The sequence below is a fragment of the Platichthys flesus genome, chromosome 8 (assembly GCF_949316205.1).
Source record: "Platichthys flesus chromosome 8, fPlaFle2.1, whole genome shotgun sequence".
Taxonomy (NCBI): Eukaryota; Metazoa; Chordata; class Actinopteri; order Pleuronectiformes; family Pleuronectidae; genus Platichthys; species Platichthys flesus.
This window is the reverse complement of record NC_084952.1, coordinates 4,322,080-4,340,803: the sequence shown is the minus strand read 5'-3', so window position 1 is coordinate 4,340,803 and position 18,724 is coordinate 4,322,080. Positions and strand designations below refer to the sequence as shown.

Genomic DNA, 18,724 nt, shown 5'->3' with positions numbered 1-18,724 from the left:
CAGCTTTGTGACGCGCACATGAGTCCTGGTTATGAGACGTGTTTTGTAAGGACTGTGATTTTGTAACAGAGCGACTGTGTCTCCTCGTCTCTCCCGCACCTCGGCGTCCCTGAAGCGGATCTTTAATAACAAACCCACGGTCCGCTAGTGAGCTAACGCTAGCTGACACACCATGTTGCCAGCTAGCAGATACTCCAGTCGAGGTATGTCTGCTGTTAGCATTGTTAGCTAAAGTATTTTTGAGTATGTTTTGATGCTTAAAGTTGTTAAGCTAATTACCAACAGTGTTGTTAGCTCACTTATTCACACACAGGTTTTAAGTTAGAGGCTGAATAATCTTTTAATATCTTTGACATTGGTTCAAAACAGTCCAAACAGTCCAGCTTGTGCTAGCATTATGCTAACATGTAGGTGAAAGTTGAACCAGTGTGTGGGTCACATAAACTGTGTCCTTGTCCCGGGTTAAATGGCCCGTCCACACGTGTTTCATGTATTCACTAACCCTGTCACTGACTTGTTGTTATTGTGAACGTTTGTGTGACGTTATAATGATTTTAACCTGCAGCAGGGAGCTTGAAATTAGCTTAGCAGCAGTCACACATATAGCTTGGCTAGCTAGCATGGTGCCACAGCTGCAGCTTCTTGTTATTCCCACCACGTTAGCCACTCAAATAGCTGTTCAGCTTGTTTCTGTCACGTGCTTACTACAGTGTCATTTGGTTGCATGCATTATGTCACCTCTCTGAACCGCTACGTGCATTTGTTGTATTTCCCGAGTATCTTATCACAGAAGCACTAGATAAGACTGCACCCAACTGGTAAACACAGCCTGTAAAGTACACAGTCTCAGGTCTGAACTGGTCTGATCGTGTGTTTGCAGCCCACAGGTGCATCAGGGCATTGAAAGCAGTGCAGACGGATCATGCTGCCCCTCAGCTGTACACAACACTACACAGCAGATCCTGTTCCTCGGTGTCAGCGCCCCGCATCACAACACACTACACAATCCATCCCAGGGAGAAGGACCAGAGATGGGAAGGTAAGATACATCACTTGGGTTTTCTGCCTCATGATCAAGGCACTGTTGAGTGATCCAGTTCAATCTTATTAATATTTGTGATGTGTAGGTTCAGGAGTAGTAATTTTGTTATCCTACAATTTTACCCGAGAGTAAATTTCACAGGGAAACTCATAAAAAGTTTTTCGACGATTCAAAATATAACTTGCATTACACGTCTCCTTTTGAGAACCTCCTGTAATATTTGGTATAGTCGTATAGTCTTCGTTGGTAAGTTGTTGATTTCCTCTTCATGTCCCAATTGATCTATAAATAAAGTTGTGTTGGGGAAATAAGCCCGTGGCCCTCGCACGACTGTAATAAACACAACTAAAGATATTTATTTATCTATGAATAAAGATTATTGTATCATTGGAACTACATAAAGTTATTCACTGTTGAACCTCTCTGACAATAACCGACATTCCTGCCCGCGCTCTCCCTGCACATGACCAGAGTCTTCAACCAGGAAGCCGAACACTTCAGTCCTGGAATATTGCACACTGAGTCTGAATGTATTACCTCTCTCCTTCATGGATAGCCTCCCTTAATATGTCCCTCTCATGTTCTGGTTCATTCCCAGGGATGGAAATGGAGCGGTTTGCCGACGAGGCGGATGTGGTGATCGTCGGTGGGGGCCCTGCCGGCCTTTCGGCAGCCATTCGTCTGAAGCAGCTTGCCAACGAACATGAGAAGGAGCTGCGGGTGTGCCTTGTGGAGAAGGCCTCTCAGATCGGAGCACACACTCTGTCCGGAGCTTGTCTGGAGCCTACGGCACTCGATGAGCTCTTTCCTGATTGGAAGGAACGAGGCGTGAGTCTTGTTTAACATTTCTTCTTTTGGTATTTAGGTATTTACAAAGACACTGATCTATGTTGTGTATTATATCTTTTGTGACTGTACAGTATATGTTTATCCAGGGATATAGTACTGTTTATTCATCATCATTTGCATACACATACACTTGCTATTTGTATGCTAATATTAGGGAATGTATTTATTTGAATAGCAAAGCGTGTGATTGGATTGTAATTTTATTTATTGATAATCACAAATCCTTGTGAGCTCTCAGTAACACACATTTTGTTCTCAACTCAGGCACCTCTGAACACTCCAGTGACTGAAGATGTGTTCAGCATTTTAACAGAGAAACACAGAATCCCAGTCCCCATATTGCCAGGTAAATAAAACTCTACGGGATTGTCGTATTGATGTCATGGTTTCAGTCGGAGATTAACGACGGGTATGAGTTATTTACATTAGCGAACAGACATGTTGTGTATCTAAAGTGATGGAGAGAAAGATGCAATGATCTCCAAAGGCTCAGCAAACATTATAATCAGTTTTAGAACATATCTGTAATCCATATGGTCAAAAGGAAAATCTCAGAAGGATTATTTAAATGGTTTAAAGATAAATCTATTTGTTTTTATTTCTAATAAAGCAGAACTGTGGCAGCTCTCCATCTGGTGCCACATGTCACAACTTCATAAAACACTTTTACCCTCAGCAGTGTTGATTTACGGAGTGCATGCTTTTTCTGCCTTTGTGTAGGACTGCCCATGGGGAACCATGGTAACTATATTGTGAGGCTGGGGAACTTTGTGCGTTGGCTGGGGGAGCAGGCCGAGGAGCTCGGAGTGGAGCTGTACCCGGGTTACGCTGCAGCTGAGGTGAGACCGCCCTCCAATTTCTTTGATGTACTGAATATTTTAACTCTCCCCCCTCTCATCTTATATCTTTATGGAAATGTGCTATAGTTGGTCAGGTTGAGTTTATGGTTGTGAAGTCAAGTCAAGAAACCAGACTGAGATATATTTTGTCACACTTGTTTTACTTTTCAGTTTCTTCGAATTGGATTAAGAAAGATCGGTCTTTAAGTTTGTAAATTAGTGTTAAATTACCTAATTTGATTTTTTATAATTCATCAAAGAATGAAGGATGGAACATTGTTTTAAACCCTTGAGTCATTTTAATTAAAAATGTTAACAGTTCCCACCCCTCAAATTAAAATGTTAAATTGTATCTGTCTCATTTTGTCAAGGTTTTGTTCCATGAAGATGGAAGTGTGAAAGGAATTGCCACTAATGATGTAGGCATCGCCAAGGATGGTTCACCAAAGGTACCTCTTTTTATTTAATAACATTTCATTCAAAATAATTGTTTCACTGTTTGTTTTTTTGAGCTCTTGGGCTAAATCTTTGACTATTTATTAAAAATAAAAGTACAAATTGCATAAATTGATCAGGTTAAAGTAAGTATCTTTTATAATATACACAAGAAAAGCTTGGATATACAAAGGCTTTAGAAAATCATTATTAAAACTAATATTAAAAAAATCTAAACTGACTCAACAGACTTTGTGCGACATTACATGACATTTTAGTTCCTGTTAATCAGTCCCTGGCATTTACTTTTAATGAGATCACACAAGTCATGATGAGATGGAAAGCCATTATTAACCAGGTAGCCACATGTAGTCCATCATGTCCCTCAGCCAAGTTTCTGCGAGAAGTTGTGACATTAAAATCACCAAGAGTCTCTTTTTCAATTTTTGCTCATTATACAAGTTTCTGTCTTCATGAAATGTCTTCATGCCTCCTTTTCCTCTCGTCCCTCAGGATGTCTTTGAGCGGGGAATGGAGCTCCATGCTAAAGTCACGCTGTTCGGTGAGGGCTGTCATGGCCACTTGGCCAAGCAGCTCTACAGGCAATTCAACCTGCGTGAGAACTGTGAACCCCAGACCTACGCCATCGGCCTGAAGGAGGTAAACAACCCGTAGAAACCACATCAAGATAAAGCCACAGAAACTGGTATCCCCCCCCTTAATCTGGTTTATCTGATCATTCGTAATGTGGAATGTCCATCCTGAGGAATCAGACTGGAGATTCAGCATCACAATCACCATAAAGTAAAGTTAGTGTGTTGACCCTGATGCGTCTGGGTCGTGCAGAGTTAAATGTGCAACTGTAGTTCCACACAAACATTACCCACATAACTATATTGTCTATACCTCCTAAATATGTGTTGTTTTTGTTACAAGAAACCAACATTTTATTCTGATTAGAAATAAATATAATTGTGTGAAATTAATGAAATTTCTTCTGCCTGTTGGCAACTTATGTCCTCTCTGTTCATTTTATAAAGGTGTGGGCGATTGATGAGAAGAAGTGGAGGCCAGGCAGAGTGGAGCATTCTGTGGGCTGGCCCCTGAACAGGAACACATATGGAGGATCTTTCCTGTATCATCTGAATGAAGGAGAACCACTTGTGGCACTGGGCTTTGTGGTGAGTTGCTCTGGAGACGTCCTTGTGAATGATATTTAGATTTGACTGCTGGAAGTCATGAATACAGCAAATGACCAAAGAATAATTATTGAGTTTGTGAAGCAGTGAAGCTGTGGTTAGATTTTAATCATCAGTGTATATTATTCATTCTGCAGAAGAAAACAAAAACATGAAACCTTGAATTTATTCATTGCATTTATCAGTTTATCCATTGGGGACATAAGATGAGGATTGATGATGGTATTCGTGTAATATGTTAACAAAATGTTTGTCAGCGTTAGATCTGTTGAGTTTATTTTAAAATGCTGACATTTAACAGTTAAAGAAACATCACACATACAGGAGATGAGCGAATATGAAGTTTCCTCACACAGTTTGTTTCAGGTCAGACTAAAGTTTTCTGTCTCAATAAACCACAGTGTAAACAGTCTCTCTGTTAAATGAGTCAGTTGAGAGTTTTAACAGGAACCTCACAGGGACACACCGCCATAAATCTCCGGCAGCTTTCAAATCCTCTCAGACCAGTGTCAGTGACTTTGGCCCGACATCAGAAGAGTCCCGGTCCCTCCACACATCTCAGTCTTTAATGCTTCCCTGGTGACAAGGTGACCTTGGGCGACGGAAGAGTCAGTTTGATTTCTTCTCTGTTGACACCAATAAACAAGCTTTCTAAATTAAGATTTCTGTTAGCAAACTTCAAACTTGTTGTAGAGACATCAAAGATGATTAAAGCTGAACCTGAGGTGTCATAACCAATGTGTCTGGTTATGCAAGAGTTTTAATTCAATACTACAGGCCAGGACGTTCGGGAAAAATTACAATAATGAATGCAATTCCAGGTACTTGTCTCCTTGGTGTCTTAGACTCATTTGGTTGATTTAATTAGAACCTTTTCTATTTCCTGCTCCAGGTCGGTCTGGACTACAGCAACCCTTACCTGAGTCCCTTCAGAGAGTTCCAGCGCTGGAAGCACCATCCGTTCGTAGCACCAACTCTGGAGGGCGGCACCAGAATCGGATATGGAGCCAGAGCGCTGAACGAGGGAGGGTTACAGGTAATGAACGGTGGAGAGTCGCATGGCATTGTGTGTGTGTGTGTCTGTCAAACTTGTGAGCAGTGAACCAGCCCTCGCTGTGTCATTAACGTCATTAAACAGACCTCATCTAAATTACATGCGGCTCTGTCACTGGGGAAAATAACAAAGATGTACTCCCAGTTAATTTGTTTACATGGGTAGAGACTGTAGCACACAACTCCTTCCCTGAAGGAAATTATGGACTCAATTTATTCGTGGTTGAAAATTCAAGTAAGAACACAAGGATTTTTAATACGTGAAGGCTTCATATCCACTGGTGTTCGAATTGGGTTTTGACAATCATGGACATTTCATGGTATCGGTATCGACTACAACATCTTTGGTTTCATGACACTCCCAAATCACATTAAGATAATGTGTGACAATGTAGACAGTTTGAAATAATAGCACCTTATCTGCACTGGGTAACCTTTATTCTACGTTTTATTTACTGGAATAAAATTAAAAGTGAGTATTAACTTTGAGAAACGTGGTGAGCAGGAAAGCATCTTAGAGTCCTCTTACAGGAGTTGGAACAGAAAGTAGAACGTGAGAGTTTAAACCAACTCCTCTTCCTCTCCAGTCTATCCCAGAGCTGACGTTCCCTGGAGGGCTTCTGATTGGCTGCAGCCCCGGTTTCATGAACGTCCCAAAGATCAAGGGCACCCACACGGCGATGAAGAGCGGCATGCTGGCTGCCGAGGCCATTTTCCCCAAGCTCACAGCCGAGAGCCTGGATTCAGCGACAGCAGGTACACAACATCCATTCATAGCCAGGATCGTAGGGATTGTCTGTAGGGAAAAAAGAAGAAAAATTATTGCATTCATAAACGTTAGTTCAGGTTCTATGTGCCAGGGATGGAATCAACTTATGCCTAAACTCCAATTCGATTGAGTTGAATATAATTTCAGCTGTGCAGCTCATAACACTGAAGAACAAGAAGGGCACTGAGAGCCCAAAACTCCCCCAAGGCTGATTGGCTTTCAGAAGATATTTACAAGAATGTCGGGGGGAAAACACAATATCGTTCTTTTGTAAAGAAAGTATGGAGATGAATCCTGTATTTGAGACGATGCCTTATCTCGATATGTTAAAGAAAGTAATAAAAAAGAATCCGGGATATGTCGGTTCGACTGCCAAAATGTGAAGAGTTCTTTCTTGGCCCAGGTCCCATCCTTCCATCAAGTGTCATTGAAATGAGTGGTTGTTATTTCTTAACATTAACATTTTCAAGTTCTTTTATAAATATATATTTACCAAGGTCGGGATTACACAAGGCCATGTTCCATAGAATAGAAATCTTACTTTTCTTTTCTTTCCTCCCAGGTCTCCATGTGCCGGAGTACTCTGAGGCCTTAAAGAGTTCGTGGGTGTGGAAAGAGCTGCGCGCGGTGAGAAACATCCGGCCGGCATTCCACAATTACTTCGGCCTGTATGGTGGAATGGCCTACACTGGTATTTTCTACTGGATCTTCCGAGGAAAAGAGCCGTGGACACTCAAACACTGTGGTGAGTGGCAGGGTACAGAATCGAATAAGCTGCTGTATGAAGAGTTAACAAAGAGCTGAGGGAAATGATGGCCGTGAAGAATCTATACTGAGCATGAACAGATTAGTGCACTGAATAGAAAATCGCATGGGAGGCCTAAAAAGAATGTGACCTCCTGTATTTATATAATCTCATTGGGAAAAAAAAGTCTGTTGCTTTCTTTCTCTATTGATTCAATAGAGAAAGAAGAATGCAGCCTTTCCATGTAAACATGATATATAAGGAATAAAGCCCGGTGTGAAGCCTGTGTGGCATTCATGGCCCCAGGCGACTGTGGAAAGAATTCTTATATGTACACTACAGTGCATCAGAAAATACTTTCACCGTGTTTATCTGTACTGCTGATGAGCCGCACAATGCCAGCGGGTTCCCTTCAGGTGAGGTATGAGGGCGTCTTATCTCGGGCAGAGAAAAACCAACATTTCATAACCGGGCTCCGCTCCATCTGTCTCAGGCCTTGATGCAGACCAGCTGAAACCGGCGAAGGATTGTACACCGATCGAGTATCCCAAGCCCGACGGCAAGATAAGCTTCGACCTGCTCTCCTCTGTGGCCCTGAGTGGCACCAATCACGAGGGGGACCAGCCGGCCCATCTGACCCTGAAGGATGACAGCGTTCCAGTTTCCAGGAATCTGGCCATATACGACGGGCCCGAGCAGCGCTTCTGCCCCGCAGGTAACTCCCTCACCAGCACTGAGAAGCATCACACATACAATCTATATATATCAATATAATACATGAGTTATTCTCTTCTCTCCCAGATTGTTTTTGTGACTTGTGGTTTTTCACCAAAATCCCAAGTAAAAAGAAACTGAAGAAAGTGTGGAAGTCCAGGTTGAGCAAAGTTAACCACAGTTTTATTTGGAGATGACTTTTGAAAGAAGGCCAAGTGGCAAACAATCAAAGTACAATAACGGAGCAAGCACTTGAACGTTCAGCCGGGTGCAGCAGTTTGGAGAAGTTCTCTGTTCCACTTGGACAGATTCAGGAAATGAGGGATGGGAACCATTTGATCGCTTATATACCCTGAGATAACTGGGCTGGAGTAGTGGCTGATTTCTAGAGGTGTGTCTCTTTTTTCCGTTTTAAACTTATTTTGTGGTTGGATGTACAGATTGCTGTAGAGACGAACTGCAAATGATTAAAACTTTCCCTCGTTTCACACACAATCTCCAGAAAAATGCTTATGCTTGATTGCTGCAACAGCCTTTGTTCAAAACCATTATCTTTCATTCATGCCCTCAACGATGTGCCGGCGCTTTTTATCAATAGGAGAAAAGCGAGCGAGGGGACTGAGGCGAGCAGACTGTGCTGTCTCGGGTTATTGTCTGTGTTCCCAGCAGCAGTCGTGATTGAAGAGCTGAGCTCTGTATTCTGTCCCAGACTCGGGAACAGCTTGAATCCTGTGGAAACTTGATTGAAGGTTAATGACGTGTGGTCAGCAGCTAAGCTAGCGCGAAACACGGAGAAGCCAAATGCAGCGAGACAGTGTCTGGTCCACAGAGGTGAGCGCTGATAAAGAGCTGAAGAGATTGGATGCAGCACAGTATCTGAAACTGTAACAGTGAACAAACTCCATTGACACAGCAGCTTCGTTTTCGTTCCCCTGGGATAGTGTGTGTGTGGGGGGGAGATCGGTACGTCTGTAGTCTTTTCATTTCCAGAGCAGAACTCGTACCGTTTGTTGTTGTCAGAGGTAAATCTATTGTAAATCGTATAGAAAGCTTTTAATCGATATTTATTTTCCATACATTGTCGAGAGGATCCTGCAGACAAGGCTACATGTAGAAAGAATCTATGAATTTCTATATATCTAATACCCTGCTAATGCAAATTGATGCTTTAAAATGCGTTCTACTGGTTTTGATAGATTTAACAATATCTTCAAACCTGTGATTTCAAACATTCAGAAAGACAGCCTCCGTTTGTGATCTGTGAAAGATGTGTGTCTCATCACGTTCAATCAAAATGTCCTACTTTCAAAAAGTGGGATTTTTCAAAGCCTTCCACAATCAACTGCACCATCTCTCATGTAGACGTCTGGTCGCTGTGGGGAGGGGGGGTGCAGTCACGCCTGCTGTTCAGCTGTAGGATACAAAGCCCTGAGCTGCTTATTTAGGTGGATATATCAGTACCACTTGAAACAAAGCACGAGTTTTGACAATAAAAGGCAATGGTGATGCATCTTTGTCTCTTGAGTAGAAAATAAAACCCTGTGGTGGCTGAGAAGTTTGTCAAAAGCAAGAACAAACATGAATGTGGAGCACATGCGACCACCAAGGCTCAATATCCCCCTTTAAATGTTATGAAGAGGCATATCTTTTTAAATCCCGATCCATAAATCATTTCTCAGGGAAAACAGTAAAAAAGTCAGACCCCATATCTTGCACCGTTGAAGTGAAAAGTTAAACTTCAATAGGCTCTTTCGTGGATCGCTTCCCTTCCACCAAGTTGAATGGAAATCCAGTTTTTTTGCCATCTTGCTTACAAAGACTGAAACCCAGGAACAGACGGGTGGAAACACATCGTCCTCACATAGTTATACTAATGTTATATTACTTTTTTACAGCACTATGAGATATGTAACCATGACATTATTCAAGCAGCTGTCGACCCACTCGTGTTCCTTCACCATTTAGAACCAGTTCATCAATAACACATCAGGCGATCATCTGTTCTGTCCCTCCTGGTCAACTCGGTTCCTTTGGACCTGTTCTCTAACCAGTTTACTCTCTTTTTAACGAACCGTCCCAGGTGTGTACGAGTACGTTCCAGTGGAAACAGGAGACGGGATGCGGTTGCAGATCAACGCTCAGAACTGTGTCCACTGCAAGACCTGCGACATCAAGGACCCGAGCCAGAACATCAACTGGGTCGTGCCCGAAGGCGGCGGCGGACCCGCCTACAACGGAATGTGAACCTCAGGAGTTTTATTTAATATTTTGTCTCGACTGTAAGTACAAAGACATATTCAGGATTACTGTCTGCAGCGGATGTGCCGAAGTGGGGAAAATAATCTATGTAGCTGGTTTTGAGTTTAAACATAAGTAATAAATTATCAAAGAACTAAAGTAGTGTTTTGTTGTTGAAATTCAAGTGTATTGAGTCGGAGGTTGTGAAGCAGATTCAGGATCATAATAAAACTCGCGTGGAAGCAGAGATCACTCAGTTTCTGGATGATTCTCTCAATATCCACAACAACGTGGGCATTTAACAGTTGAAAACATGAGGTTTTTTTCAAGAAGTACTTGATCAGCTGTCATAGATAATAAATTTCCTTCATGATCTGTATAGGGTGTTTTTAAAATCAGGCTTATTACAGTGATGCACCGATCTGATAGTGATATTGATTCAAAACAGCTGGACCGGCAATCTGTGACACTACGACTAGTATGTGTATGAATATATTGACATTAGTTACGCCTGACGCTGCCTTACACACATGAAAGAGCCCAGTTTTTTTCATTGAATCAATAAAACTAAAACCACGTCAGATCGGTGCATCCATGTTTTATTTTAGCATCATCACAGTTATAAAGGTCCACACAGTATTGTACAGATATAAAAAATATGACCGGAGTGAATAAAGAACTCGTGACTGCTGTCCCGTTTGATTTATTGACATCTGTAAAAAAACACACATGATGTACTGGCCGTGTCAGCGAGCACGGATTCAACATTATCTTTATTATCGTCTTTCAGACCCCAGAAAGTTTTAATCCAGTTTCTCAGAGCAGTGGAGTCAAACTTTTCATTACAGTGATAAAACTTGTCATAATGATAACAGGTCAAAACTTACAACTGTTATTCCTTCATTGGAATACACACACACACACAGAGAAAAGTGCCGACTGGAGAATAAGAGAACGCCTGTCAACTTAAACATACAGCACATTTTCACCTGGTTACACACTTAAATCTTTGCCAGTGCACCTTCATCTGTACAGATGATTTTCAAATGTTGATTAACAACTAATTGCATCGTTGGGTGAAATGTTCACGCAAACATCTTAGCGTAGATCTTCTTCTCTTTCTCCTTCTCCTCCTGGATCTTCAGCTGCACTCGCCTCAGCTCGTTGTTGATCGCTGTCGAAACCAAAAAATCAGTTTCACTCAGTTGATTGAACAATGTAATCACTTCTAGTTTGTGTGAGATATTTGTTTTTGGTCCACTTTGGAACATTCTGCCTCTTTCTGCTAGCTGTCAGTTTCATTTTAAAGAAAGCTTGCTCCCTAAGACACAGGGAGAGCATCAAGCTGTGACGGCTCTTATCTTGCAGCCAGCAGCCAATAAAGTGCATATTAAAATATCAAAAGAGCAGCGTGGCACTCTGAGAGAGATTTGCAGAAGCCGGATTCCACCCTGAGCCCGGGAGCTTTCACGTATTAGAGGAGTATTACTTCTTAACTGTTCCCCTGAACAACCAGTGCTGATGGAATATACGCTTGTGCTGAACACGTGAGTTTGTGGTTATAACGCGAAACTGGGAACACATCTTCCAGGCAGCATCGACATGGACGAGTAAGTGATGTCAGAGCACTAACTATGCCTTAGATGTCTCTATTAACAGCCATCTCCATATGAAGGCAGATAGTTTGGTCAATTTTGCTCCTCACGTGGACCTGCTGGCAACTAGAGCCTGCTCAAACGTGATTGGTCAAAGTAGAAATGAAAACCAGAAGCTTCAATCTTGTGCCTCCCAGACAGCTTCTCCACATTCACAAGCACAAAGTGTTTATAGAAATTAGGAGGCGGGTTACGTGCAGTAGGAAACACAAACATATTGTCAACATTTGTCAAGTTAAAGTAACAACAACTAATTAAAATCATTGTAAATGTCAGCACACGAATTTCTATCGTATCAAACTTTACAACGATAGAAATTCTACAAGAGGGAGGTGTTGATTTCTTGTTACCGAGGTAAATGTGATTATTTGACAGCAGCAAAAATCCTCCAAACCAGTAGAACTACTCCAAAGTAGCAAGAAGAAATAGCAACACATGCTCTTACACATGCCAATATTAACATATTTGAGTTCTCAGCTTTTAACAATCATCTGTTTACGCCCTAGTATTTACTTGTTCAATTGTTTATCTCACAGGAAGAATTTATCCTTTTAGAATGTCACTTACTTGAATATTTGAATGCATCAGTCACTAAACACTGAAGAACTGATTAACCTTCATGAGTCACACTGACTTCACCAACTGGCAGCTGAAGCACTTAGAGCGTGTGTTTCTTTAATCCTATTTGTTCTAGACGTGACTTTAAATGAAAGCCTGATCGATTATCAGTTAGCAGCTAATATATGCATTTGTTTGACGATATTAACATGGTGCTTGAGCTGATAGTTTGGATCATGCATGTGCTTGAATCGTATATAGACATGTGGAGGAAGGAGGGAAATCTTTGCAGCATTCTTGGCAGGGTAACAAAACAAGGCTCTTGTGAAAAAGCTGAACAAACAGAAAAGTTCCTCACCTTTGTCTTCCGGAGCGATTTTCTGAGCTTGCTTCAGATCAATCTGTCAAGTGAGAAAACACAGAAAACTGTTTGTGAGCAGATCTGTGCTCAGTTTCAACACACATGGATTCTGTCTGTTCTAAAGAGGCCGTGTCAGTTTGAAAGAACTCAGAAATGTTACATCTGTCAACCAACTCTGTACAAAACAGAACATAATCCATCTATACAGACAAACAGGACGTGTACATGTTGAGCTTCTGTTGTACAATATCTGATTTTTAAATGGGTCGACAGTCACTTCAGTGACAGAGCTGCTGTTGTTGACGTTACCATGGCTTTGCTGTTTTCCTTTAACCCCTGCCACGCCTGGGCCCTCCGGAAAAGTGCCTTAGTGTTCGCTTGGTCCAGCTCCTGAGCCTGTGAGACACAACAGAAATACACATCAGACACCCCCTCCTCGTTGTGAGTTAATTTATTCATTAAGTATGCATCATGTATTCTCTGAGGGTGTATTAAGGTGTAGGAGAGATGGAAAGAGGGATTTGAGCAGCGTCAGCAGTCATCTGGACTGTTATGGTGCAGAAGGAGCTGAGCAAAGCTTTTCGATTTATAAATCAATCTGCGTTACGACCTGCACCCATGAGCTCTGGGTAGTGACCTAATACAAATGTCTGGTCTCAGCCTTAGATAGAAGTAAGTTTTTATTTTGCAGAAATTAAATTATTTCCATACAAGTCAACAATGCACTTGCTTTTATCGCTGCCTGCTCAACAGCTCACTGCTCCATGACTGAGCGTTAAATGCTCTTTTAGATCGATTTTTACCAGTTTACCATTGGACAGAGCCAGACCAAGCCCCCCTTTCCCCTTTTCAGCCTCTGTGCTCAGCTGAGCCAAGAGGCTGCAGACTGTGGCTTCAGATTTAGCGACAGGAGAGTGGTATTGATCTTCCTGTCTAGCACTGTGAAGGCCTACAGTGTTAGAATGGGGGGTCTTAACAGCACATGAGTCGCTGAACCAGTGAGCACCATGTTATTGTGATGCTGTGGCCTGTTACCTCATTGCAGCTCTCCAGGGCCTCCTGCCACAGCTGCATCTTCAGCTTGCATGCTGCCATGTTGAGGAAGCAGCTGAGGGCCACTGGTTTCAGTTTCAGCTGCACCTCCTCCTCCAGCACATCTCCACCCACCTCCAAGTACCTGGAGAGGAACAAATCAGCCTCATGGTCAGTGACAGCATTGATTACACTCACTGAGCCTTGTTAAACCTGAAGTGAACCACAGGTGAAACTGCGGTGGGACGATGAAAGGATGATATTGTGCCTGAAGTCATGAGATGCTGTTACGCCATCAACCTGCTGCTGCTGCTACTTCAGAGTACAAAATGTCTGCAACATTACATGTATACAACTATATAACCTTTATATAAATAAGCAGTTGCTCAATCACAAAGTGTTTTTTTTGTTTCATAAAAAAGTGATGTGATGAAAAATGCGTTTTCCTCCTGAGAGAACATCATTTATTAAAACTTGCAGTGAAAACAGATGAAGATTCCTCTTCTGTTAGAAAAGATAAAAGATGACTTGGAATAAACCACACACACCCACACAGACACACAAACACTATATTACCTGAGGGATTTGCTGTATTTCTCGACAGCACTTTTCCAGTTTTGACTCTTAAAAAGGTTGTTTCCAATATTCTTCAAATCCTCAGCAACCGCCAGGACTTTTTCCACCTGCAAGTGAAAATGCAAGTTTGAATAAATGACTGCCGGCATGAAAAATAGAACTCTTGATTTTGCCGTTATGGCCTTGATTTCGATTGGTTGTGTCCAGCACTGAGTTCAGAGTCAGGGCTCAGGCATGAGAACATGGAGATTGAGACCTGCTTAAAACGTCTGATGCTATCTGCCAAACTTTGCCTGTGTCCTTGAAGATCAAAGATCTCACTTACATCTTTAAAGTCGATTTCGGAGTCCTCGGGGAAGTCTGGGTGGGCGTCCCCTGATCCGTCTGCTGGTGCAACGCCCAAGCTGTCCCCTTCCTTATGCTCACCGCAGTCTGCTATGACACAAGGCTGCAGAGAGACATTCGAAAAAGTGTTACACGGAAAAAGTGTTATTTATAGAAACAGGAAAGTCTTATTCAGAGTGCAGACACAGCTACTAGAAACAGCTAATTTACTCTTTTGTGAGGTTAGATGCAAAGTTTGAACAACTGTACGTACTATTTCAGAGTAGAACTTTTAAAGTAATTACCTTTTCAGGGGCATCATCCTTAGTGTCCACTAATTCCAGCATTTTTACGATACCCATTCCTTTCAACACTTGTCCGAAGACAACGTGCTTACCATCTAAGTGAGGGGTGGGGACAGTGGTGATGAAGAACTGCGAGCCGTTGGTGTCCGGCCCGGTGTTGGCCATGCTGAGCAGGCCCAGTTTGTCATGCTACATAGGGGGGGTAAATAAATCAGAAAAGGATTTTAAATGGAGATCACACATATTTGCAATGAAAATAAGTATAACAAGCACTTATTGCTAATAAAGAAATGCACGTGTTTTAAGAAAAAAACAAAATCCATCCCAGTACACTTAACAAAATGTAAGTGAGGAGTGCCTAAGTATTGCTTGATAACTGAAAAGTAGCTGCTTAGATAGAATCAGTGAAAGGAAACGTATTGTAAAAACCACCATTTAAAAACCACCTGTGGTGGACTCATACAATTGGTTTGTATTGAAGGATTAATATATAGAAGTTAATGGATAGTTTTACCTTGTAGTGGAAATTTTCATCGTCAAACTTCTCCCCGTAGATGCTCTCCCCACCGGTGCCATTCTGGTTGGAGAAGTCACCTCCTTGGATCATGAACTTCTTGATGACTGCCAAAAATAAATTTACAACAACTCTTAACTTCAAGATTAACCAGACTGAACGCCAGCTCCCGAAAATACCATTAAATCAATTAACTTTGCATTTTTAACGATATACTTTCTTATGACGTTAGAAAAAGCCTCAGAAAGTTGTTTTTTTATTCCCTGAATATGTTCTCATTCATCCCCTGTGAAATGTAGCCATATGTAATATATAATTCTGTTCATCACAAAGTTGGGTGAACTCTCATCTCAAAGTTTGTTTTCAGTGGTTCACAGGCGAGGGAGGGTTCATGTGTGAGAACTCAAACTTCAAGGTGTCCCTCCGAACTGAAATGACACGATATAAGCAGATGTGAGGTTTACGTACTTCGGTGGAACGGGCATCCTTTGAAGTGCATCAGCTTCCCTGTCGATTTGCCGATGCCTTTCTCTCCAGTGCACAGAGCCCGAAAGTTCTCCGCAGTCTTCGGGGTGATATCGGCAAACAGCTCAAAAACTATTCGGCCGGCTGTGGACAGAAAACACAGTTTAGTTGCAGATTCGGAAAAACTCAAACACCAACAATATATTCTACCCGAGTGCAGTCTGCACCACTTTATCACAAACGGACAGGTGATAAATCAAAGAAAAGGCCGACCGAAAGTGGAAAAATAGGAGGTTGGGCCACGAAGAGCCGCCAGAACAGCCTTGACATTTATTCGACAAGTCATTAAAACGTTTATGGGGGAATGGAAACCCCTTTTCAACACATGCACTCACCCTCATGTGGAGAGCATAGTGAAAAACGGCCTCATCCGACCATATCACATATCACACATCTCTATAGATAACAGTCCAGGTTATAATTTCAAATGGGCATTTATCTTTGTAGTGAGAGGTTTATGCCCGGTAGCCCTAAGGTCAAATACATCTAACATCACCACATGTAATCGTTGACATAGGAACTGGGAAATAAAATCATTTTCCTCAGTCACAACATGACAAGTCAGATTTTATGAATACGATAGTTAACAATACATAATTCATCTACCTCGGATTTGTAAGATGTTTTTAGGGTTAAATTAACAAAAACAACAATGTAATGTGTATTGTAATAATTATCAATATCGTCCGATCGAGTCCTGCACTGACGGTCGCCTGAGGAACCCGAGCTTGGTCTTTGTCCCCTGAAGCTCCTGTGATCTTCTGAATCAAAGTCTCTGAGATCCTTGCATGCTCTCTCCATCTTGTTTTGGGATCTGAGTGAATGAGTCTGATCCCCATTTTAAATGTATAAGTATTAACCACTCAGTTACACAGAGGCAGTGCAGCTCATTCATGATGTGCCTCCACTCATTCATCCTGGGGTTTGTCTTGTATTGTACTTGCACCTTCAGATGGAGCAAATTATAGATTATTGTTGTCTTTACCCAATGAAAAAGGTGTATTAGGATATTTAAATAATCCAAAATCACTATAATAACCTGATTATCTCATTAGCAAAGAATAGGCCCATCCAAGCTGCAGCAACACAATAAAAATCTAATTGGTGATGTTTAGACGAGTCAAATAGAAGCTGCTGAATAAACAACACATGCGATTGTCAATCACAGACTTCAGTATTGTGTTACGGTGGAAAATGGCTGAATGTAGAAGTCTATAAGGAAACCACACGTGGTTCATTCAAACAGGCAACACATACATATACTACACAACTTAAAGCTGACCTCACGATACACACACACGCGTGAGCTGCTACTTGAACCGACAACTACGTGTCCGTGAGAGGTTTATTATCACGTTATAACATTTGTGTCTGTTGACTAAATGACTCAGGTTCTCCTGGGTGGTGCTAAGCTAACGGGGCTAGCGGCTGCAGAGCTGTGTAAGCTAACAGTGAAATCAAAATGAAAGACTGATGCTGACCTCTTGCTCCGTCGACGTCTACATCGAAGAAGACTCGGGGGTTCTCCGGGTTCGAAGGCTTCTCGGCCGGCGCTGTGTGAGACATGTTTAAAATAATGACTGGACCACTTCACTCACTTGTTCCGGCTAGCCTAGCTAAAGGCTAATTACTTCCGGTTGTAGAACTTCACAGTAAAAGCCTACCGGGGTGGAGTTACCATAGATATCTATGGGAGTTACGGTGTGAATAACGGAGGAATACGTTTATGTTTTAATAAATACCTATTGTATTGGAGATTAAACAAACAATAATGATGCAAATAATAATCACACAGCAAAGTGTTTATCTAGAGTACAAAATCGAGGCTGTGTCCGGGTTCACTTACAATTAGACTTCCGGTCATTACAGGATGATTAATAATAGAGGGAGATTTCTTTTTATTGAACACATTTACCAATGTTAATAAGAATGAAATCTGTGGATAAAACATTAAAATCCTCACAGGATATTTGACTTTATGATCATCATCAGTAATGATAAAGCCTCTGTTCCTGCAGGTCGGGTTTTACATACACCAAGTATAGAATACTGACTTTTTTTTAAATTGACTCGCCAGAATAGTATTGTTTCTTCCTACAGATAATTGGCTAATTCATATTTTCAATACACAAACTGCCAACTTAGCCTTTTGCACATCAATCCGTTTTTACAAAATACATATCCCCTTTTTTTAATCTAACAAACCATTGAGCAGCCACAAAACAGTGGAAAACAAGGGAGCTCATTTTCTACATCTTTGTTTTAAGATTGTCTCTTCCCCCGCTGCATAACGTACAGTCTACTTTCCACAGTCTGTTGTCAGCTAAGCACTCAGGGATCTTTGCTTATTAGATGGGTTATGTACAAATGAGTGATCTGTACCATGTTCAGTGTTTATCATTGTGAGAACATGCAGCTTTTGTTTAGTCCATATGTCGTCCCCAGTTTGTTTTGTGCAGATTTAGATTCTCTAAACACATATTTACCTTTTCACTGTACAGAACAACCTGTGCAAACCCGAAGTCACAGAACAATGTGCATACATCCTTTGACCAGGCATCGTTTGTTTGTTCCAGATAAATATTTGTCTTGTCCACCTCATCCAGTAGATCCTCTGTCATATATGAATCCAGTAACCCAAGCTACCGTGCCTGATTTGCTGCACTGCCCGATGGATCCATACATACATGTATCACAGAGATAATAAAAGCTTACATGCTTATACAAACAGTATAAAACCTCAGCATGCCTTCAAGTTGCTGTCAGACTGAAGGCCTCCTGTTGTTCTGATGGTTTTACCGGCAAGTTCCAGCTGATCCCATAGGATGTCCTTGTAGCTCACTTATAAAAATGGTCAGATTCTATTGTAGTAAACTATACAGTTATAGACTCTCTATATATATTGATATGATTGCCTTTAGCTTGGTGGACGGATACAAGGTGCTTCTCTTTGAACAGGGATGGGCAACCCGCGGCTCTTCAGCCCCTCTG

General features: G+C 41.7%; 2 protein-coding genes across 2 annotated transcripts; one reads left to right on the top strand and one right to left on the bottom strand.

The window, feature by feature from the left end:
- etfdh (electron transfer flavoprotein dehydrogenase) lies at positions 1 to 10,574 on the top strand. Its single transcript, XM_062393497.1, has 13 exons — positions 1 to 203; positions 881 to 1,039; positions 1,641 to 1,870; positions 2,156 to 2,237; positions 2,612 to 2,730; positions 3,102 to 3,179; positions 3,679 to 3,825; positions 4,206 to 4,346; positions 5,257 to 5,400; positions 6,005 to 6,173; positions 6,749 to 6,931; positions 7,425 to 7,646; positions 9,726 to 10,574. The coding sequence occupies exons 1-13, from the start codon at positions 173 to 175 to the stop codon at positions 9,887 to 9,889; spliced, it is 1,869 nt and encodes a 622-aa protein (XP_062249481.1). The 5' UTR covers positions 1 to 172; the 3' UTR covers positions 9,890 to 10,574.
- Positions 10,575 to 10,616: 42 nt separating this feature from the next.
- Positions 10,617 to 17,360, bottom strand: ppid (peptidylprolyl isomerase D). The gene is made up of 10 exons (XM_062393499.1): positions 17,215 to 17,360; positions 15,677 to 15,817; positions 15,209 to 15,315; positions 14,695 to 14,883; positions 14,391 to 14,513; positions 14,066 to 14,172; positions 13,493 to 13,634; positions 12,767 to 12,853; positions 12,455 to 12,497; positions 10,617 to 11,057 (listed from the first exon to the last, which is right to left on the bottom strand). Exons 1-10 carry the CDS (start codon positions 17,297 to 17,299, stop codon positions 10,969 to 10,971), a joined length of 1,113 nt encoding a protein of 370 aa, XP_062249483.1. The 5' UTR covers positions 17,300 to 17,360; the 3' UTR covers positions 10,617 to 10,968.
- Between the last annotated feature and the right edge of the window lie 1,364 nt (positions 17,361 to 18,724).